This window comes from Uloborus diversus, chromosome 1, assembly GCF_026930045.1.
Source record: "Uloborus diversus isolate 005 chromosome 1, Udiv.v.3.1, whole genome shotgun sequence".
Classification (NCBI taxonomy): domain Eukaryota; kingdom Metazoa; phylum Arthropoda; class Arachnida; order Araneae; family Uloboridae; genus Uloborus; species Uloborus diversus.
In genome coordinates, this window is record NC_072731.1 from 17125985 (window position 1) to 17151049 (window position 25065).

The 25065-nt window shown below is 37.7% G+C and overlaps 1 protein-coding gene across 2 annotated transcripts in view; it reads left to right on the forward strand.

Annotated features, from left to right (window-relative positions):
- Positions 1–25065, forward strand: part of LOC129228284 (zinc finger MIZ domain-containing protein 1-like) — a 141817-nt gene that overhangs the window by 67599 nt on the left and 49153 nt on the right. The window contains exons 5-7 of one of the 2 annotated variants that reach the window (XM_054862959.1): positions 2663–2795; positions 22743–23003; positions 23784–23985. In XM_054862959.1, the coding sequence (XP_054718934.1) occupies positions 2663–2795; positions 22743–23003; positions 23784–23985 (596 nt within the window). Of the gene's footprint in view, positions 1–2662; positions 2796–7488; positions 7709–22742; positions 23004–23783; positions 23986–25065 lie in introns of those variants that run through there. The other variant, XM_054862967.1, reaches the window with a different exon arrangement.

The window sequence follows — 25065 nt, forward strand, 5'->3', positions numbered from 1 at the left end:
TAAAGCAAAGGGTACAATTATGATAATAATTATTGTAAATAATAAGATGTATCAGTGACTCCCGCTTATAAACTACCAGTTCTCCTTTTATAAACTACCAGTTCTGTCTCTTTATAATCTGCCAGTTCTGTCCCTTTATAATCTGCCAGTTGCATTGAGATTGTGGCTCAATTCTGCTTGATCAACTCAAAAGTTAAATCAAGCTCAAGAATCCACATCCCTTCAATAAATCATAAATAGGTGAGGCGTAAAAAAAGCCTCCTACTCAAGCCGCAAACTATTCAAGAGGCGATCCGAAGCGTCCTGCTCACCCCGAAGGATTTTCTGACCACTGGCATAGGCAAGACTTCCTTGCGTGTCTGAAACTACTACTGCTACTGATGGTGATTTGATTTCCTCCTCTACCTCCTCTGATGGTGTGTATTCAATCGGCAGACTAAACTAGAGGTTCTAAAACACATTAACTTTTGCACTCAATGGTTACTTGGGGGCTTGCGGGGATGGAGCTGATCAACCTTGATTGGGGGGAGGGGGTCTTGACCCCGGAATCGATCCGCAGTGCGTGCGAAAGCCCCTTTTCCTTCTTTATCCCGCTTTCAAAGCAGAGGAAGGTATCTTCCGGCATCGATTTTTCGACCGGCTGAGTTAGGTTTGACTGCCGGATATGTGATACTCCCTCTACCGGACATTGAAAGGCCAAAATCTGGAGCAACCGACATTTACATCAGATTTGCTGGCGATCTCAGGACTCAGTGGAATGGCTAAGTTAGATGGGGAGATGTGGGAATTTCAGCCCCTGCTATGATAAAAGAAAACTGCACGGAGTTTCAATGAAAATTACTATTGAACCTGTTAACCAGTTATGACGAAATATTTCGACATATCCGGACTACTATTGCAACTGGCATGACGGAGCATTTCATCACACGATGAAGATTCTTTATAATCTCCATTGTGAAACGAGTTGGACAAAGGTCTATTATTGCTTGGTTAACAGGTTAAAAGACCCGGAAGCGTTAAAATAAATATTTCAAAATGTAGAGTATCACCTTAGGGATGCATCAGGACTGTTTATTGGGTGTCGTCTCCCCAGTTTCGCCCCGACACAAAATCTCCCCCCCCCCCTGTTTTTCAGTTTCAATCATACCTTTTGATATAGTAAAGGGGGGGGGGAGAGATTTGAAACACGCAGGGTTTTCTCAACAGGAGCTAATGTCGGATCCAGTCAATCATTTGGGGAAGGGAAAATGATTAATGCATTATATGTTGGGAGGGGTGACTTGCAAAAATAAAACAAAAAAGAGTTAAAGAAAAAAAGCATGTCAGTTTTTCTTTATAAATAATATATATTTGAAGTGATTAAAGAAAAGTTAAACGTGTTTTTAGTGTCGAAAATGAAAATTAAAAAATAAATAAAAATATTTTTTCTGGATCTATTATCGAACTCAAAAACTTTTGATTCGTTCGAGGACTCGGGGATTTTTTTTTTTGCAGTCATTTGAACCTTTAATATGGGTAAACTCCCTATAGTACTTCATTTCCTTGTAAAAGAAAAATTCAATATCAAGATGTCACCTCTTAATACCAATTTCGCATAGAACGTAATGAAATAGGCAGGGAGAATAATTATTACAAAAATTGGAATAGTAAATACAATTTGATGAAAGACATGCATACGACAAGTGATTAACCTGTTTAATACTTGCGCATAGATAGGGTATTCTCCTCCTTTACACGCTAAAGGTTCTTCTCCCCTTTAGTTTCAAAAATGCAACTTCCAGTGGATGTTTGACGATATTGGGGGGAAGGAGGTTCGTTCTCTATATAGTAGTCTTACTATTAGTAGTCTTAAAAACGCTGTTGACCGTCTCTGGAATCGACAAGGAGAAAATGCGGTTCAAGAACTCTCCCCTCCCTTTTTCGATATTGAAGGCAAAAAAAAAAAAAACACACACACACACACACACACACACACAACTTGAGATGGTTTCTAATGACGTTTCGGTAGGGGGAGGGGGGGCCACCCTCTGAATTTTTTTTTTTTTTTTTGGAATTGAAGCCCTAAAAAGGCGTTTGTAGGCTATCTTTGATGACATTAACAGAATGCATGAGGTGTTCATCGCTCTCTACCGGAAATGTTTCCACATTCATGTTGCATAATTGCAATTTTAGACGTCTTTTGTGATTTTAGTTAAAATGAAGGTTCTGTGGCCTTCCGTGAAAATATTTCAAAATTGTAGTCTCAAAAACGTAATCGTTGGCCAACATTGGTAACGTTCCCAGAAAGGATGTTGTCCAGGGACATTCCACTGGTAATTTAACAAAACTGAAGTTCTAAAAACGAAATTTTAGACGATCTTCGATTATGACAGAGAAAAAAGAGTTTGGGGGCACTTCCCCGGAAATTTTTTAGAAATTAAAATCCTAAAAAGCAATTTTAAGCTATTTTCAATGACTTTAGAGCAAAGGTTTTCAACTTTTTTTGGATCTATGCCCCCCCCCCCCCGTTTTAAACTCCTAAATTCTTTCGTGTCTCCCCGCGAATATGAAACGTGTATGTGGGTCGCACGGGCATAAAGAATAATAGCATTGTAGTTGGAGATTGTGATGTTTCATTTAGATTGAATTGTGATTTTATTTTTTTTCTTTTAAAAACTTGCAGCCCTTTTGTCTTCGTGGTGCGAGGAGCTGGGCCGTCTGCTCCTTCTGCGGCACCAGAAAGCTAGAGCTGAAGGTGAAGAGGAGGGGGAAGAGACCGCGTCGATGCAGAAGAACAGGTTACCACAACACCAGAGGTGGGTCATTCAATTTCTCGTCAATATCTACTTGCATTTTGATGAGTATCTTAATGCAAACGACAGTTTAAAGTAGAAGAATGTTGTAGAGAAATAGTTATAGAAATGCCTGTTGTATCTTGATGCAAAATGAGGTTTAAAGTAGAAGAATGTGTGCATACATTTTTGATTGGATTCTTTTTCCTATTCGGTTTTCGCAAAAACTCGTCAATAGTCATTATAATCAGTAGCTCTGACAAAACTACAATGGAGTCCTTTCAGTCTGAATCTCTGTCACCTCACTAAACGAAGGTAGTGAGCAGTCAGCAGTCAAAGAGTTTCCTGTATTTGCAAGTCGGTGGGAATAAGAATTTAAGATCTAAAGCTATTATGGGTGACATCAATGATGTACTTAGTGTTTCCCATTATAGGACGTAGGTTTTCCATCATGGATGAGTTTACGTGAAGAGTCCGAGATGATCACTAGTTCCATGTTCCAGAATGAGTGACAGTTCACCTGGCATATCTGACTTATGCAGAGCAGAAATGATTTCCAAGGAGTAGTTGGTACATACAGTTCTGAATGGATCAAATTTTTTAACTTTTCAATTTACAAAGTTTCAACAGAACAACGTCTGTCGGGTCCTCTAGTGAATAAATAAATAAGTAGGGGTGATGGGAGAAAACAGCGGTTATATTTGGATCAGAGGGAGGGTCGCGTTTTACATAAGAATCAGAAAGAATGGTGTTCCCCTAATTTTTAAAAAAATATATCGAAAACGCTGTATTTTTTATACTAGAGTTTGTTTTCCTTTTTTTTTTTTTTTTCGAAGTAAAACCAGGGTTTTGGACTCCTGTAAGCCCCGTGTCCAAAAAATGTTTTCCGTTGCAAAAAATGTTTTAAATAGGGCATAAAAACACTACATGTTGCATTCGAGCCGCACCACAGATTTTCAATAAAGGGATACACCGCCCCCATCACTATATCAAGAAGTGTTAGCAGGCGGTGATTATTAGTGACGGCGATCCGTGAGCTATGGAAAAGCAGCAATGTTACATTGCAAAAAAACTTAATTTCATTTTTAATCTTAATTATTTGATTAGAATAATTTGATTAAAACATATTTTTTGAACATGGGGCTCATAGGAGTGAGTCCGATACTCAGGTTTTACACCAAAGAATTACTAAGTGAAAGAATTGTAAAACAAACCTCTAGGAAAAAGATATTTTTCATGATCGTTTGAATATTTTTGGGGGAATGCCTACGAGACTCTCACCTTGCTCCAAATACGCGTGCTTTTGAACGTTGCACTTCTCTAAACCCTCATAGAAATGTTTATGGTTATTATAATACTCCCTTCTTGTCCAAATAAAAATTATGGCCATGAAACTGTCCAAAACTGAAAGAAAAGGGGAAGGGGGTGGAGATGGGGCGTTAAAACTAATCCCCCTTCCAAAACCTTACCCTTTTCCAACCTACAATAGTCTAATACCGTACGGAGCTGTAGATTGCGTAGAATGTAAGAATAAAGAAAATGTAAAAATGTATTATTTATGCGTGTGTTACTTTAAAATAATACATGTGTGTATGTAGTTTCAATACGTTTTTTCAATTTCAAAAAATCTCCTAACTTTCTCAAAATGTCTTTTAGCAAAATAAATCTTGCATTTAAATGCTTTTTCCCATCGTTCAGAAATGGTTGAAAACAGTAAAGACAAACTCATTGCAAAACTAAAGTTTCTTTTTGTTTCAAATCGTAATTTCTCTCTCTCTCTGAAAAAAAAAAACTCTTTCCTAACTCAACGAGCCGATTCTGGAAGTTTTCTGTCTTATAGCGAAGCAGAGGGTCTTCCTAAAAGCCCCGGGGTGACCGCAGGCGTAGTAAATAGTAAACAAGTTAAAGCAACAAGGGGAAACCTCAACGCCTGAAGGTTGTCCATTATTGGGATGGCAGCTAATAAATAACATGTGAGGGGATCCTAGATTCAGTGTCAATTCCTTCTCTGATTGGATGCTCGTCTGTCAATCATGTGAGCTTAGCACATGCCTTCTCGCCATGTCGAAAAAGGATCTGAAGTGAAGCGGTGGGCAACTTTCAAATTAGATCTTTATCCCGCGGCACCTTAAAGAAATTCATTAAACAAGCATACTAGGAAAGGAACGGCGTAGATAGCTAATAGCTATTACAGAATGTTCCGCCGCTAGCTGGTTACCAATGGCACTTATTTCCCTATTAGTCGGCCTTTATATGGACCCAATTAGTTCTATTTTTTTAAAAAATAAAAAGCGAGTCAGTGAAAATTAAAGAAAAAAAGAAGCCCGGAGTCAGAGTCGGCATGTTTTCTGACGACTCCGACTCCTCTACTCAGTGAAGTAGCTAGGGTGGAGCGGAGGGGGCGGTCCGCCCCGGGCGGCGCTATTTCGGGGACAGCAATTTGACACATTTGATGCAAAAACAAATTCTGCCTAAAATTGCGTGTTTAGTATGTCATTTTCAAAAACTTTCCAAGAAAAAGCCGTCTGACTGTCCATTTTTTGGTGGGATTTGGCCACTCCTTAACACCCCGAAAAAAATATTCTACAGTTGTGTAATTAAAACTTCGGTATCGAAAAACTTCTAAAGAAAGCCCGTGAACTTTTCTCTTTATTTTGGGGTTACCAAGAGTAGCCAAAAATTGATTTCAATTTTGAAAATACAGTGAAACCTGTGTAAGTTGACCACTTGCGGTGCACTACTTTAGTGGTCAACTTAAACAGACGGTCAACTTATAGAGGTTGAATTATATGATAAGATCTAATTCTGTGCTGAAAATAGCGGTCAACTTATACAAGTGGTCAACTTACAAGGGTGGTCAACTTTACAGGTCTTACTGTCTTTGGGAAGAAGCCCCTGTTTCCTCATGCCTAAAACAGCGCTTTTAACACTTAGGATATTTCGTAAAATTCCTTTGAGGATCCGTCGACCCTTTAACGCCACCAAAGAAGGACTGAAACTGACTTCAGCTTCGAAAATGAAAAGTGGAGGAAACTCTAATCTTCCTTTCCTAATTTGCTAGAAATTTGCATCACTAAAATTTGTCTAAAATTGAGATTTTAGGCTTAACTTTTGAAATTTTCGATGAAGTCACGATTTTTTTTTTTTTTCATCTGTGAGAAAAATATTGCAATAAGTTTTCTTTCGTCTTAAATTTTGTTTCATTTTTATTTAAAAAGTATTAACTTTTTCTCAGCAAAAGAGCGGCAAATTGAGGAACCGCCTTGGGCGGCAAAATCTGTAGCTACGCCGCTGCCTCTACCCCAAAATCAGACTCCGACCATTCGACTCCGACTCCACAGCCCTGCCTTTAAAAACAGAAAACGAATACAGTGAAACCTGTGTAAGTTGACCACTCGCGGTGCAATACTTTGGCGGTCAACTTAGACAGGTGGTCAACTTATAAAGGGCGGTAATGATTGTTTTTATTTTCTGTCATTTCTTGTGTCACCATGTATTCATTTTTTGATGAATTCACCCTTACACTTTCTGTTCAACTCACTTCCATTGTTTAACATTATAAAACACTAATTAAAAATACTATTCAAATATTTTTGTCATTTTTTCCTTGTTTTCAACCATATTCTAGAAATTCCATATGCGCCCAGCTACTTTTCTCTGGTTTTCTTCCTTCTCAATTAATTTTCATATTTCATACTTTTTATTAATCTCAAGTTCAGTTAACTTTCTTTTTGAAGCCTTTTTATAAAACTTATAGCAAAAAGAGCAACAAGTTCGACTCTCCCAGTAAATAAAGGCAAAATTAAAATGTCCTATCTCTTAATCCCTTGCACCAGAAATATGTAACTTTACTCTTCAGCAGGCCCAGATCTGCGTACCCGCAGTGCGGGGTCCACGTCCTTAAGGGGGCTAAGGGCGATAGAAATTGAAAAAAAACGAGCACTAAGACTTGTTAACTTTACAAATAGACACTGCTGGCTACTAGGGAGAAACCCCACACATTTTGTTGCCAGGGGACCCAAAATTTATAGATCCGGGCCTGCTCTTTAGCATAATTCCAGTGTTGTCACAACATATTGCAACTGAAAGAAAAGACTTTGCACTTTTGTACTCACACCTATTTTCTTTGAACAGAGAGTAGGCTATCTTAAATAGAACAACGAAACAACGAATGAAAAACAAGTTTGGATAACAGAATAAAGAATAGCATAAGATTTATGCTGCGGTTTTATTTAGTTAGTAAAATGCTAGTCTGTTAGTAAAAGCATTAAAAATTTTCTTGGAAAGCTATCAGAAAGAAAAAAGATACATAAATAAATAATAAAATATAAAATAATTGCTGAAGAAAGTTTTGAAAAATAAACCAAGTGGTCAACGTACAAAGGGTTTTTTTACAATACTCCAAACCAAATTTGGTGTATATTAGTGGTCAAATAGACAGGTGGTCAAGATAGAGAGGTGGTCAAGTTACAGAGGTTTTCTTTCAATATATAAGATAGGACTAATTCCGTTCTTGACAAAAGCGGTCAACTTAGACATGTGGTTAACTTACAAGGGCGGTCAACTTTACAGGTTTTACTGTACCTGCCAAAGAAACGCGCCAGCTTCGAGATATCGTCGCCATCGTGACAACCCCTCTCCGTCACCGTCATTCGCGTTCCGCGCTTCGCACTCCCAAGCGCAGCACAACACACACACAAGAGCGACGGAGGCCGGCAGCGCCGGAAGCCTCCCATTCCGTCGAAGGGGCGAGGGAGCGGTTATGATGTGATTATGTCCAGCTTCCAGGAGAAGTGGGACCCCCAGGGCCCCGAAGGGGGCCCCCAGCACGGCGAGGTGTCCTGGCAGACCGAATGCAAGGTCGGCTTCGGCGCCGAGCGGGACGGATTCACTTTCAGCGTATACAACAATGCTGGGGAGAAAGAAACACTGTATAGGTTCGTCGCACGCATTTTTTTCCTTCCATTCATTAAATCCCTCTCTTTTCTAATCTCAAAAGCTTTCTTTTCCTCGAAAGTGTTACGTCTCACTTTATTCTCCTGTTGTTGGAACACAACTGCATTATTTGTTTATTTCCTGAAGCCCGGTTAAAGCGTTCTCCCTTTGGAACGGGGAGAAATTTCCAATAACTTATGTCGCATCTGTTTTGAAAGTTTTTAACTATCTGTCCGCAATTTCAAAGATACAAGAAAGAAAGAAATCTGTAAAGCCGAGGGGATAAGGGGGGGGGGAAGATCGGGACGTAAATCAAAATTATCTTTTCCTCTTTATATTTTCTAATAAATTCTCAACATGCTGGATTACTCCCGACGTTTTTATATCGAGTCCGAAAAGAATTGAAATTTATGGAGCAAGGAAAATCTTTTAGTCTCCAGACGAATTGTTTCTCTGAGTTCATATTCATTATTTTTTGTCGTTCTGGTTGGAATTGGTCCCCAATGTAATTTTTTTAGTAGCCCTGGCATTTACGCCTAGGCCAAGTTTTACATAAAATCGTTCATAACTTATATTTGTCTTTTCTATATTAAACAAACTTTAACTTTCGTGAAACCATATGAAAAAAAAAAAGTTGTTTCTGAATAGTGTATAACTGTCTTTTTTTGGGGGGAAGGGGGGAGGACACCACAAGTTGCCGTTCCGGGTGTCACTCGTGATCGGTACGCCACTGTCATAGGTACAAGGAGGGAAAAAATTCTGAGAAGAGATTCCTTAAATCATTTGACCCGATATTCATCGGTCTTTTTATATATTTATTTATTTATTTGTGTACACACATACGTATGTACATGTGTATTTATGTACTCCAAATTAAGCCGAGTACATGCTTCCCTTGACGGGGGGAGGGGGCGCAGTGCACTGTCATCCATGTAAAAATTTAAAAAACGCTCCTCTTTTGTCATGCTTGTTTCACAGTTGTTTATTCAACGAGCATGTACAAATGACAGACCTGGCTGACCGATCACTCAAGGATCGGCCATACAAGTGCTTTCTTCTGAGTCTGAAATTTCCCTTTTACTTTATGAATATTTTTCGGTATCAAGCTCTTGGTCTACTATGAAGTCAAGAGCACAGTCTTTTAACATTACTAATAATAAATGGAATTTTCTTTTCAATTCATTTAACATTAATCTCTGAATGGTTGGAAGGAAAGCTTTTGATAGTGCTTTAACAGCGTCTAAACTCACTGCCGTATTGTGAACCTCAGTCGTACTGTTCTACTGAAATCAGAAAAGATTTTTTTTTTTTTTTTATCATGGTAGATCGCAGGTACCATGAATAATATTTCATAGAAATACTGGTCTATTTTGATCGACGGGTTGCCGACCACTGCTTTAAGCCAATACAATATTTTTTTTATACAGTACTTGAAAACGAACCGCCGGCGCCGAAAAGGTTAGAAATGATAATATCCACCTTAAATGAAAATCCAATGGTAATATATTTGTACCTAATTTGGAGAAAAAACTTAAAATTTTGAAATATTTATTAAAGTTCGTGATTCTAAAGAATTAGGATAAAGTTGTGGGCTGAAAACGAGAAATCCGACCTGAACTTATTCAGTTTTGGAAATTGACAAAAGACTCAATAGTACTACAATTATTTGTCCCCCTCCCCCCCCCCCCCACCGAAAAATTGAAATCTCCTCCAAAGCCAAAGCTTGGGTGAGAGTCCTTTATTTTAAAAAACTGGATTTTCGGTTCTGCTTACACATCACCAATGTCACACTGTTTAGGCAGGGGTACCCACCTAGGGGGTCATGGCGCAGACAGCGCCATTGAAATTTTTAGAGGGGCTGTTTTGAGGGGTATTTTCTCTTTTTAGGGGGTCTTCACCATATTTAGGGGGGAGGGTCGCCCTGTATGTACTAGGCATTTAATTTGTAACAATTACAAGTAATGAACAAAGCTGTAAAGAATTTTCAACAAGAAATTGGACTAATAATGTTTTTTAGTAACACGCATCAAGAATCAGTATGAAAATCAAATCCGAATTAAAATGAAAGGTTCAATAACGTGAACTTCATTTCGACATGAAGGTTATAAAATTCGTTTCAAAGAGTAAAGAATTAAAGTGCGATATTTTGGGTGCCCATATACCATTCATCCAAAATCAGAACGGTTCTTACAGAGACAACACTTCTGAAGACATTATTACTCCATCAGCAAACCTATAAAACGCATTTGGTATTCGACGATACCTTATGGAGCAAATTTTCCTGGCTCAAAATCTTTTTAGTTACACATTTTGCCACACATCGAAGAATGATGCGACTTAACTTGAAACAAGCAATTGATGGTTTTAATGTTCAATTGATTTCAATCAGTCAACAAACAAATATCAGGCATTACGCATATACGTTAGAAAATCTGCCTCAAAATGAACAGACCGAACCTAAATACAGACGGTACAAAAACGCTTTCATTTAATATTCACAAAAAAAAAAAAAAAAAAAAAACTGAAAGGGCAGGCATTGAAGGATAAACAACTTGTTTCCTGGACGTTTAGTTTCGTAGGATATACTTTGATAGCATGGAAAGAAAGAACTGTGAAACCGACAGAAAAAAAAATGCTTTAGTAAATTGTTGCTTTTAATCACAGACATTAATGTATTGTTCTATCGTATGGATTAAAAAAAGATTATCCTAAAATTTCACAAAAGTTCGGGGAAAATCAGGGTAAGATTTCGAATTTCAGGACGAAAACAGGACAAGCTTCTAGAAAAATCAGGGCAATTTTGAGAAAATTGGGAAAATCTAGGCATTCTATTGACATATTACATTGATTTAACTAAGTTTTCTGTATTAACTGAATAAATAAACACTTGCTTACCCCTTATTAGCAGATCCCTGTCAACTTGCACCAACCTTGGCATGTTTACTGGTTGTGTTATAGTGTACTTTAATATATAGTTGGGCTTGAGTATCACGCAGATTCCACTTATTACAGATTCACCCGCTATTGCAAGATAATACCCAATGCGATATACCCAGCTTTTCAAATCTATCTTCTACCCAATGAGCCATCAGCTCAAAAATCAAAAGAGGACTGCGTACTCTTGCGCCTAGCCTCTAACGTTTAAAAAATTTATAATTTGGTCACTAGAGGGTGCGGTGTTGAGACGGCGGAGGGATAAGACGCTTTTCAAATCTATTCTATTCTATTCAAGAGTCACAACTGACTTCAACTGTATTTTTTGTCGAGGACTGCATACTATGTGCCTTGCCTCCATTATTTTATATACCGATAGATGGCAGCACCATCATCGGATCGAACAGTTAGTGAGAATTTTGAACTAGCCCAAGAGCTAATAGCTACCTAGAACTAGCACCCCCAGAGGTATCGTTTCACTTGGAGGACATTGAGACCACGAGCATATTTAACGTCGCCCAGTCCCCATTAATGACGACGGTGGGTCTTCGACCAGCGAGGATCGAACCCGAGGCCCTCCGGTCCCGAGTCCAATGCCTTACCGATCAGGCTACCACGGCCCCTTTTCAAATCTGAATGGATTTGCAATCTCGTCGAAGAGTTGCCAAACGTAAACCATTAAGAGTGTTTGTTGCAGGGAAACGATCATTTTTACCTCGTAATTCATTTTAAATTTCATGCGTGATAATTATTCCGCACCACTTTATTTATTTGTTACTAGAAAACTTTATGTGCTTCTTCTCCCTTGAAAAAAGAAAAAAAAAAAAACTACAGAATTTTTACTCTGCTGTGTGAGTACTACACGAAACAGATGGTTTAAGTCAGAGTGGAATTTGCACCACGAAGAGAAGAATTAACCCACGGCTCCGGTAGAAATCAAACCCACGATCCCCTTAACTGTGCGTAGGCAGCTTTCAGAGCTGGAGCTTTACACCGCTCAACTACGAAGGATCTCACCCAATTAAATGATAATTTTATTTATTTATTTATACAGAAGCTAAACAACTTCACATACATTAGAGGACTGTGTACAATGAGTCTTGCCTCCGAACACACACAGGAAAGATTTACAACTCAAGAGAAGGAAATAACACCCAAGGCACCGGCGGGAATCGACCTCCGGCTTAAAAGAAGAAGCTTCTACCACAAAGCTACGGAGACCCCTTTGGTTGAGAATTAAAATCCAAATTTGGAGCGACTGTGTTTTCACAATATATAGAATTTTGCTAATGTTTTGAATTTTTTCTCCTTTTTTTTAAAAAAAAGTTCAAGTTGCTGAAATGCGCGTATAGTGTTACTGTTACAAGTTCATCATTTACGGTGCTTAGAAGAGTAATACCTCCCACTTCACCGGTTGTGGTGGTGTCTGATTTAGTACATATTTGTGATATGTTTTAACGTGGACGTACTTGAGCTTCAGCATTCGCTCTTGTCAATGGTGCAGAAGTAATGACCATATGTTAAGCGGCACCAACTAGCCGACCATCCCTACCCCTAACACAGTAACTGTTACCGTTTCAAACATCGAGAGATGACAGCACCAGTTGCCTATACAAGCGCAATATGAAAAGAAGATCATTGCTCATCTCCAACACCCCCCCCCCCCGTCCCGTTCCATGAGGGGACGGGGAGAAAAAATAAAAGGTTGCTCACGCTGAGCTGAGCTCTCTAATTTAATAATTACCTTATCATTAAATCTAATACCCGTTTTAAAAAAAAACGGTGGTGTGTTCTGTAATTGCTCCCAAGACCGTTGAAATAGACAGGTGATTTACACGGGGAATGTCTTGGTTTTGAGTAAATACAGCAAAATATATGAACTCAGATCAAAGACAATATGGAGTACGCCTTCCAAATCATATGCAAGGTAGCAGCCGGCATTTTTTATGTGTTGTCATGCTTTATACATTTTATCTCTTTTTTAATTGGTATCGCTAAATCGAAAGAATGAATGTTAATTTTTTACGTAGCAATTTGGTTTGTGCCTTGAATCTCGGTTCTAACTTCTCGATATCCTTATTGCTCCCCCCCCCCTTTTTTTTACTCAGAGTAATTGATTCAAAGACTTGCTTCTTTGTAGTTGGTGTGCTTTGACAATTAAAGCATAACATTTATTCGTTATCATCCAACTCTTTGTGTAAATTTTTGATAAAGTATTTAACACTGTAACACTTTCTAAAGCTTCTTTTCGGAGTAGATACCAGCCCCTCCCCTCTCCCTCCCCCAGACCACGCCACTGGGAAAAAGAAACAAACCCGATTCCAAAGGTCCCCCCTTTTTTCGGGCCAAAATAAAACGACGGCGTGCAAACACCTCTACTCGCTTTTCTCCCTGGCAACCCTGGCGTGAGTGTCGTTACGTCACGTTGCCATGGCAATCAGCTGTTCCGGTTGTCTCCGATATTGACTGGAATGGAATCACCCGGGGGTCATCCAGTCCACGCAGATCTCTCGCTTCTTGGAGATCTCTGAGTATCTCCATAGCTGAATAGCTGACACACTAATAAACTACAAAAAATATTGAGTAGAATTTTAAACAGTAGATTACTAATCAGTTTTTGGAAGATCGCGACTTTTGAATGAGTTCGAGTTGTTTAGTTTTGACGTTGCAGTCCTAAACAGAGATATGGTTAACTTGACATTCTTCCATATTTATTTATTTCTATATTTTTTACAACATTACAAAATTATTTTAATTACAAAGATTTTGTTTGTTAAGTAATAGAAGATGGCAGTAGATAAAAATTTTAAATCATCACGATTTTTCTGATCATTAGCCAACAATTAAATCGCGTCAAAAGCTTTCTTGAGCAGATGACATTTTTATATAAATCATCTTTCGCCTTTGTGTATTAATTAAGGTATTTTTCGAACAAATTAAGCTTTTTATGAAACGATAGCAATGTCAGCCCTCCTTGGAGCGATTAACGCCAAAATTGAATCTGCCCTTCGTTTATGTGTAGGTTCACTTTTTTTTTTTTTTTTTTTCAAATTTCATCTAAAACGAAGCATTACTTCTTGATGAACAAGAAAGAAAGTTCGATAACACCACCTCCTTTTGACCTGTTGTCGCTGAGACCGAATCAGCTCTTGTAACCCCGCTAAAGTCTACCTGTCCATCAATTTTTGCTTGATTCCATTCATTACTTCTCGAGATATAGCAGTCATAAGTAACAAGGAAAAACATTCGATTTCTTAACCCGTTTTTGAGCTATTGGCACCAAAATTGAATCAGCACCTGTACCTAGGCCTATCGACCGCCGCACCCAGCCGTGCGGGGGGCCCGCTACGCGGACCCCCCGGGCGGTGGAACCTAAGGCCTACGGCTAAGAGGTGGGGTGCGTGCGGAGAAATGTACCTAGGCCTGGATTTTTGTACTAGCCAACCAAACTATAGTTTAGGGTCCCCGCTTTGTTAGGGGCCCCCAACTCCCGGAAATTAACATGACTCGTTCCAAAAAAAGGAAAAGTACTTGAAAAAATAAATTTCGTTTTCTAGTGCTTGAAAACATTGAAATTTGGAAAAGTGTGATTGCAACCCACAAATGGTAGGGGGTAGGGAGAAGAAATGTTAATATATGCCACATTCAGCTCCTTGCTATATCCTGCACCAAAAATGTAAAAACCATGGTTCTCACGTTTCTGAAATACATTACAAATTTTTGCGACTCACATTTTTTATATCTTGCTATTTATATAATTCAGTATATTTTGGAAATTCTTTTGTTATTGCTTCCTTTTATCTTACTTCTTCTGCATATTGTCAGTCTGTTTAGCAGCGGGGGGGGGGGGGGACACTATCTCTATTCCTTTTCGTTTTCTCCCCCACTTGCAACTGAAGCATAAAATTGTTGTCATGAGAAATCTATAGTTTCTTTTAAGTTTAAAATAGCTTTTCTTACAAAGTTAGAACTGGACTGTAAAAATTTACAATCACGTACTAAAATATCAGAGACTGGAAAGGACAAATGAAGTGTGTTAAATAATTTTAACTGTTCTATAGTCCTTGAAAATCCTACGTAAAGTACTACTAAGTTAAAGTGGGCTCCAATTTTATTTCTTATCATTATGATTTGTTCGAATGAGCAGTAACTCTTGTTACATATTTTGTAAAACTGTGCACCATTTATTTTAAAGCATTTTTTACTATTGATCATTTTATATTAAATTCATTGTGGTATTTCTCGGGGGGTTGGAAGGGTGATTAAAAACTCATTGTACCGAAAGCTAATGTGAGCAAATAACAAGTCTTTTCTCTTCCCACGCTCTTTCTCACTATCAACTGCTGTCATTGATTTGTCGAATCAAAAACAATTTTTTCTGTGTGTTATTTTAATTTTCGGAAGAGTATATAACTTTAAAAAAGTTTTGTTTGCATATTTTGTAGTTCCAATTACATCTTATACGGCTTCAAAATTCAAAATCTTATATCTATTTTTCAAAATTTCTTGCGAACATTCTATACTCCACTTAAAGGGGCATCCTGCGTCACTCTCTTGATACCATTTCCCCCACTTAAGGTCAATCCAAACAGGACATCGGGAAAAACACATTAAAACACGATCAACTAAGTAAAAGTATTGCTGTATGTATCAGAGTTACGAGACAAACATAGTAAAGGAAAAGAAATAATAAAATGCCTCTTACATCACCGAGAGAAACGTTGTTCAAACTACGAAAGGGGCCCCATACCTGAAATAGCTTAGGGCCCCGTTAAGTCTAAATCCGACCCTGCCTGTACCCTGTAAGATCAACATATGGGTCAAATTTTGTTAGATTTTAGATTCCGCCCATTACTTTTTACGATATAGCAGGCACGCATAACGGAGAAAACGTTCGGTTGTTTCATCCCTTTGGAGGAATTGGCGCAAAAACTAATGAGCACCAATTCATATGGGGGTACATGTGTGTATAAAATTTCGCTCAATTTCATGCTGTAGTGTAGTGTTCGCTCTAGATTGGCTTCAAAAACAGTCACACACAGACAGACAGATATTTTCTGAAAATGGTGAGTGGACTCAGCACAACGTGTGGGTGTAAAAAGGCGAGTTCAACTGTATTTTTCATTCTTCTAAAAGCGCATTTCACGCGTTTAAAATCGGTAACATGCCTCAAAAATGTATTCAAAAGTATTTTCAGGCTTTGCATTTGAAGCAAAATGCAAAGTGGAAAATTGAGGGGGGAAAAGAGGATTTTCAAAATATTGTATTTCAATACATTTTAGAACTTGAATTCTTTATTTTTTACTAGTGGTACCCGCACGGCTTAGCCTGTAATAGAAAAATTAAAAGGTCTTTTGATTTGCCTGTATATTTACAAATAATGCATGGTAAATTTTCTCGCCAATTGACTTGTACCCATGTTACGGTTCCACGTTATGATAATATCGTATCCCGCCAATTGGCTTGTGCCCACGTTATGATAATTTCGTAATTTACTGGTCTATCTTATGATAATTTTGTTCTTAAAATTGGAGTAGATAAAGAACCACATCGAATTTTCGAAAAATCGCTGCGAGGTGCACACCACCATGCTACAAACTATTTCTGTGCCAAATTTCATGGAAATCGGCCGAACGATATAGGCGCTATGCGCGTCACAGAGATCCTGACAGACTGAGATACGGACAGAGAGCCTTCCAGCTTTATTATTAGTAAAGAAAATTGTCATTATTTATTTATTTATTCATTCATCTATGTTTTGATTTTTTGTTGAAGATCAAAACAGGACACACATTTCTTCTTTCCCTGCCATCTTCCATTTCATCGTTAGAAAGTTAGTTTGGTTATGGAATTGATTGCTATTATTGTCTTTAGTTTTCTCACATTTCACATCTCTAAAATGAATTTCGCTTTTGTAAAAAATGTCAAGGGGTCTTTTCACGCCTTGATAGAAACTTCAGTAAAATCCATCATCCTGAAACTTACCGAACTACAAAAATTACATTAAGGAAGTAGAATTGATTTTTTTTTCTTTTTACTTCCTTTTACAAAAAAGGAAGTATTGTATTCGCGAAAAAATTTTCACTCAAAAATCGCCCTTAATTTCCATTTTGCTCACCCCCAAATGAATGTTGAGTTTTTTTTTCGATTCGACCACATGCGGAAAAGTGCCTAAGAATGTATAGACACGCGAAATATCCATTTTGACCATCACCGAGGTAATTACAACGACTTTTCTCGTGACGTCTGTATGTATGTGCGTATGTGTGTATGTGCGTATGTGCGTATGTATCTCGCATAACTCAAAAATGGTATGTCCTAGAAAGTTGAAATTTGGTACATAGACTCGTAGTGGGGTCTAGTTGTGCACCTCCCCTTTTGGTTGCTTTCGGATGTTCCTAAGGGGGTCTTTTGCACCTTTTTGGGGGGAAATCATTGTTAATATCAATGCAAACTTAAGTGGTGTTATAATTTGGTAAACACTTGGTGACGTATCGCCAAGCTTTTGGTCGCCAAGTTTTTTCGCCAACTTGGCGACGATTTTTTTTTCTTCTAAGAGCGAACATCCGGATCTGATTAGCTATTTGGCCTATAAAACCCTCCTTAGGGCCCTCTAGTTTCTGGGGCCCTCGAAAATATTAGACTATGTAGAGAATTATACCAAAATATGACTTCGTTTTTTTTTACTTCCTTTTACAAAAAAGGAAGTATTGTATTCGCGACAAAATTTTTACTCAAAAATCGACCTTAATTTCCATTTTACTCACTCTTGAATGAATATTGAGATTTTAGTTAAAACGAGTTTTCTCGTGACGTCTGTATGTACGTTAGTATGTATGTGCGTATTTATGTCGCATAACTCAAGAACGGTATGTCCTAGAAAGTTGAAATTTGGTACGGAGACTCCTAGTGGAGTCTAGTTGTGCACCTCCCTTTTTGGTAGCATTCGGGTGTTTCTAAAGGGATCTTTTGACCCTTTTGGGGGGGGGGGAATCATTGCTAATTTCGGTGTAAACTCATGCGGTGTTATAATTTGGTGGACATTTGGCGATATATCGCCTGTCTTCTTCGCCAAAAAACTTGGCGATTTTTTTTTTAATTTTTCTATTTGGCCACTGTTGGTGAAAGAGAGGGTAAACTATTGAATCACATTAAAATTGCCAGTAATGGGGAAATGACATTAAATTGGAGTAAAAGGAAGTCATGTGATTCACACATCAGCTCGTTTACAACTGCACCCAAACCTGTTTCTATGCGTGGAGGGACCACATAAAAAAGTCTCACGTACAAAATAACCCAAAACTTACAAAATAATCTTTAAACGAAATCGAAATAAACCAAGTGATGATAATTTTTGCCAAGTTGTCGGACGAAATTTCCCGAAGAAAGAAATTTATGGGAGGTCACAGTGACTACCCCTCGGGATGCCTATGTCATCACTTGAAGATACTACCTCGCACTCGTTTTAAAAATAATTTCATCAATTGAATCGCAATCTGATTGACACTTTAATATACCGCACAAAATAAATAAATAAATAAATATATAAATAAAAAATAAGAAAATCGCACTAAAATAATCGCATAAAAAACACCGCATAAAAACAGGTTTAGGTGTAAATGAATGAATTATTAGATTTATTTCTTTTGCGTGTCTGTTTTGAAAAGTTGGCTCTTTTTCTTTCTTCTCCTTCTTCTTTTTTAAATACTATATAGTATTTATATCTTTATATATTAATACGTGTAGGAAATCCTTTCGATACAATTCCCTCCTCTGTTGGCATCGATTTTTCTTCATTCTCTTTAGCCTACTTTCCCAGTAAAAGTCAGAAAAAGAAGAAAAAAGCATGAAAGAAGGCTTAATGCATCTTAAAAATATCCCGAAAAACAAAAAAAAGTCAAAAATAAATAAAATAATTAAATAAATATCGAAAAATTAAAAATTGGAAAGTAGGGTATTGAGATGGGGAAAAATGTCTGTCGGTCTGTCTGTCGGTCTGTCTGTCCCCCCCCCCCCCCCCCCCCTAATAACTTTTGAATGAATAGTCCGATTCGAACAAACTTTTTTTTGTTCGAAAGATCTCGGCAAGGACACCTCATTCCCATATTTCACTTTTTGGTTTGAACTATTTTTTGTTCAATTTTGAACAGTTCAAAAAAACTTAACATTAGCTCCTACAGGGAAATTCAAGGCAATTCCGAACTGTGAGGCGAATTTGCTTCAAACAAACTTTGTAGGAAAAAGCTTTTGATGAAAAACTTGTATATAAAATATCTTTTTGATTTGAACAATTTTCTGTTCAATTTTGAACAGTTCAAATCCCTTAACATTAGCGCCTACGGGGAAACTGAAAGTCAATGTAGATTCCGTACTTGAAGGCGGATTTACTTCAAACAAATTTTGTTGGAAATAGCTCTTGACGCCGAACTCCAGACTCCGACTCCGAGAATTTAGGGGCACCTGAATCCGAATCCGACTCCTGTGCCCGACAATTAATCGGACTCCGACTCCCCGACTTCGACTATGACTTCCTAGCTTTGGCAAAAATTTATACACGGACAAATGACTGACTCCGATTCCTGGATATTAGACTCCGACTCCTTCATCCCAAAATTAGATTGACTCCGACTCCGACGCTATGGTTTTAACTGTGAAATAATTATTGTTGATGTGATTTGTTTTTATTTTAACGTTAATGTTTTTATTTAGTTATTCAGTTTTCGGTGAATAAACTCGAAGTCATTTATGTTTCTACATAAAGATACGCGCAGACGATTTTTTTTTTTTTTTTTGACAATAAAAAGTATTTCTTTACGTTGACATTTTATTGTTTTTATTTATCTTGATAAGTGCATTAATTCATTTAAAAAATTATTTTTAGCAACAGTTGAAAAATAAACGATTTTTTTTTTTTTTTTTTTTGATAGGATGTATTTATTTTAATAAGCTTATTAATTTTTATTATTATTATTATTTTTTTCGTTTTGAAAGCTGTTGAAGAATTTTTTTTTAATGGAAAAAAGTGTATTAGCTGCTTTGTTTAAAAGTTGCTGCTATTTTATTTGTTCGTTTTTTTTTTTTTTTTTTTTCTTTTTTTTTACGCACCTAATTTTTTTAGATGAGTGAGGAATATTTTATTCCTAGAAAGTAGCTTAAAATATTGGAAAAAATATGTTTGAAACAATTTGCGATTTTAGCTATTTTGAGAACATTGATCAGGTACTAGAAAGTAGTATGGGTATACGGGAAAGTAGGCTCGTCTAGTTCTAGACAGAACTTCTTGTTTTGTTCAGTAATGGGGTTGTTTCCTTCAGTCAAAAGTACTACTTTTAGTCACTGAAATTGATAGAATAAGCAAAAAATAAATAAATAAATAAATTAATTAATTAATAACATGGACCCAAAAAATATTTTTATTTTCCCAACCGTTATTTTTTAATTATTTTTTTAAAATGTCCGATTTTTCTTTATGACGTCACAAATGATGCACTTTGGCGCATCTTTCTTGGATTTTTTTTATTTTTTCAATTTACAAAGTTTGGACAGAACAACGTCTGTCGGGTCCTCTAGTATATATATTATAGTGAGACCTTTTTTTGAGCAATCACGATTGCTTATTGTTCTCACTTGTCCGTCTTTGATGCCAATTCCTTTTTCAGCTTGAACCAGGGGCTTCTGCAGCACCACCGCCCACCGTATTCTGCAGGCGTGGCTCCTCCGGTTCTGAGCAATCCGCTTCTCCTGGTCGCGGGCGTCGATGTCCTACACACACGCACGCTCACATACTCACAAACATACACACACACGCGTTCACACACGCCTACGTGCATACACACAGGTCTACGCACACACACAAGCCTACACATACACACACACAAACTGTACACACGTAACCGCCCGAGAGGAGGGGCAGGCTAGGGGGGGACAGGAACCGTTTCCAGAAACAATAACTCCAATGAGTAGGGTCCTGTCGCAGCTCGTGATTGCGAAAAACAATATTTGAATTCAAAATTTCAGAATTTAAATTAATTTCCTTTTTTAAATTAAATGATTTTGCACAGTACTTCGTCAGTACCTGTAAAGACCTACGACGGTGTTACTTTTAAAACCATGACATTTTGACAACATTTAATTTTCCAGAAAGATAACCAAGATATTAAAAATATGAAAACCTATAAAATCTGTTGAAGGGCTCTTTTGTCAAAGGCACATTTCTCTTAGCACGATTGAAAGTAATTTCAATCTATGAAATTGAGTTGAATCATTTTTTGAGCAATCACGATTGCTTATTGCTTTCATTTGACTGTTTTTGGCGTCCTTTGATTTTATTTTCCCACCGCCACCCTCCGCACCATCACCGTCGACCGGCTCCTCACGATGCTGCTCCTATAGCGAAAGCCGTCTCCAGGTAGCGTCCATGTCCTACACACAGACGCATACATACACAACTACACACACACAAGCACACATATACACCTACACACACAAACACACACATACACCTACACACATACACATACATACACGCACACACATACACCTACACACATACACAAACACACACACATACATACAGACATCTACACATACACACACATACACACAACTACCCACACATTCATGCCTGCACACAGACACAAACACATATGCCTACACACACATACACATACCCCCCCCCCCACATACATTCATACACACAACTACCCACACACTTATGCCAGCACACAGACACAAACACATATGCCTACACACACATACACATACCCCCTACACACGCATACACATACCCCTACACACAAACACACATACCCCCACACACAAACACACACGCCTACATATACACACACAAGTGATTGCGAAAAACGTAATTTGAATTCAAGATGACAAAATTCAAATTAATTTTTTTTTTTTTTTTTTTTGAGCAAGGACATTGTTAATTTCAGGTCCTATCTGTGCCGGCGTCGCAGCGGTTGGAACGCAGCCTGAAAAGGTGTTTCGCTGAAACGATTTGTTCTGTTCGCAGTACTGTAAAAGAAAAGCATCCAGTTCATCTTAACGACTGGTTCCCCACAACTAGCCATGCATGTGAAAATCCCTTCTGCTTGCTTCTTCATCCAGTCTCATTTCCGCCCTATGTTCCAGAATTTTTTTCTTTATGTATATAGTTCCCACTAGTTGAAATATTGCTTGGTTTAGATAATAGAAAAATTATATCTGCTCTTCTAATCCAAAATTTGCGAGTTTTAGGAACAGTAGAATATTAACTAGTTGGGACCACAGTTGGTTGAGATTTTCAAATTATTCGGATTTTTGAAAATATTCAAGAAAATGCCATTTAGAAAGATAGTATGCCTTTTAATCAAATAAAGTGTTTATTTTATATGTATGTACTATGTACATAACATACCATAAAGTTCATAATGCAACGCAATACATTATATAGTCATTACATTTTTTAGCAAAAATCAATTCCCATGATTACTGAACATAAAGGAAAATTAAAAGATATTTACAGTACTACTGTATGTAATCAGTGAGGAAATAATAAACAGTAATTAAACAAAGAAAGTTGGCTTGGACAAAAAGGTAACTTTTGCTGTCTCTCCAAAATACACTACTGAACCTATTCCTCACTCAGAGAGTGATAGGTCTCGTCGTTTTTATCTGGAAAGAACTTTTTTTGTAACTAAAAATTTTCACTGTTGAACTTAATTTATTTTCTGCTTATCCTGATGTCCCATGTGGTGAAATCCGAACCATTTTGCATAGTAAATTCCATCTGCATTTCGTATATGCCTAATATCATTTCTTTAATCGTTGTATATAATTATTTCACGAAATGGATCAGCAACTGTCGAGCAGTTTGATTAACTTCATGGGATTGCATTCAAATTTTTGAGGTTTTAGATTTTTGAGACTCAGCTTTTTAGCGTTCGGATTTTTGACGCTCGATTTTTTGACGTTGTACTCATAACTTCTTCGTCAGACTGGCATTTTCCCAATTTATACTAATTCTGTCTCATTTGGAGGCATTATTTTATGTTAAAATTCTTAATGCTTAAAAATGTATTTCATATTAAAGTTGTCTTATTTCTGTTGCAGTGATACGATGGGTCCTGGTGGCTGGCAGTCTTCGGCCGGGGGCCCACCGGGAGCACCCCCGGCTCCGCAAGGACCCCCTCAGCAACAACTGTCCGTCGTGACTACTGTGTGGGGAGTGGCGACGACCACACAGAGTGGGCCCCCCTTCGGGGCCAACAGCAACACATATGGGGGCGGGGCGACCGGGGGCCCCTACCCCCCGGGTAAGCAAGTATACCCCCCGGCACAGAATCATCCACGGCAGCAGGGGTCCAATTACAAGTAGGTATTCTTTGTGCAATGCAGTGATTTATCGGTCTTTTATTTAAAAAAAAAACCACACACACACACAAAACAAAAACAAAAAACAAAGTGTTTATAAAGTTTTGCACTAATACAAAAACTTTTAAAATATGCATATAAAACTAATTAGATTATAAACAAGATTATTTTTTTTATTTTGATTCTTATCTCAAAATTATTTTTCGACAAAGTCAATACTTACTTCTACGGGTGCACTAGGGTTGTGTTATTTCTTTAAAAAAATTTTAGCCAGTAGTAGAAACGAATGAACTTTTTGCTCCAGAAAAAAGAACTTTGTGTTGTCCATTGATAAAATGAATGCAATAAAAAGCGAGGTATAGTTGAAGAAATTTTAATGTCTGTCGGCGAGTAAATTGGTAGACTTTGCTGTACGCAGGGGCGTGCAAAGGGGGGAGGGAGGCGCATCTGTTCGCCCGAGCCTGAAGGTGGTCCAATATTTTAATATATGAATTAAAAGGCTTGGTCTGTTCCTTGCCTGACTGTATTTTTTATTAGAGAATCTAGTACATGTACTGACTACTAACCTACATTTCCGGTAAAATGCAATTTTCTTTATGAAAAATGTTTTGTTCGAATTATATTTCGCTATAAAAATATATATTTGTTCTATTTCTAACGCTGATAAGTCTTAAGTTTTCTCTCTAGTATCTTGTTTTCTTTGATTATGCTTGAAAAAATCGGTGCTCATATCATTTTTAAATTTGAAAACAAACTGATCTGAAACTATTTTATATCCAGCTACAGTCCGAACCCGGCCGTGGGTGCGGGCCTGGGTCCTAATCCTCAGGCTGGGCCCGAGTTCCAATCTTCGTCGTCAGCACTGAGTGCCGCTGCACTAGTGGCTGCCGCTGCCACAGCCACCGCCACCGCTACGGCCAGCGTGGTGGCGCTGCAAGAGAGGCAACAGCAGGAAGTAGTCATCAACAACCAGTACAACCAGGTGAATTTTTTTTACTTTCTTCTTTATCTAATATATATATAGAAAAAAGTATTGGATTCGTGCAAATTTTCGAATTTTGACGGATTCGAACGTTTTGAGGTGTGCTGAGTCCTTTTCGACCATTTTTGGAAAACATCTGTCTGTCTGTGTGTGTGTCACCTATGTGTGTGACCAGTTTTTTGTGGCCGCTCTACAGCAAAAGCTACTGCATGAAATCGAACGAAATTTTGTACACATATGTGCCCGTATATGAACTTGTGCCTATTGGTTTTTTGGCGTGAATTCCTACAAGGGGTGGAGCAATGGGACGTTTCTTGAGTTATGTGTGCCTGCCATTCCCCCGGAAGTAACTGGTAGAACCAAACAAAATTTGGTCCATATGTTGCCCCTAACACGTACAGGTGCTGATTCAATTTTGGTGCCAATAGCTCAAACGATGGTTGAGCTATTTTTGTCATCCATTGTGATTGCTCTATCTCAAGAAATAGTGAACGGAATCAAACAAAAATTAATTGTGAAGTAGCTCATAGAGGGTATAAGAGCTGATTTTATTTTGGTGTCAACAGCTAAAAAGTGGGTAGGGAAATCGAATGTTTTTTTTTTTTTTTTTTTTTTTTCATTGTTAGCGCCATATCGCAAGAAGTAAATTACGTTCTGGATGAAATTTGGAATAAATGTGATTCCATATGTAAGCAGGCGTTGGTTCAATTTTGGTGCCAATCGCTCTAGTGGGAGGGGAGGCTGTTTTTTTTTTCCTTTGTGTATAAAAGTAGCTTTATAATGGGATCGTTTCCAAAATTTTAAAAGTATTTTTTTCTGAAAGAACATGCTTAAAAACATAGGATCTGGCCATTTTTTAAAATAATTTGACTAAGTTTAATATTTTTTAAAAATTACTTTGATCGGTGCGCTTTCATTGTTTAACGCTTCCGCCGATGACATCACAAATGATGAAATGCCATTTTCACTGTTGCCATTCAGAAGAGCACGATATTTAATTCGCATCTTTACTCACGTGTACTGGCAAAGATACGTTGGCTTAGAGGCAATTTTTAATTCGCTGCTTGATTATCATAACGT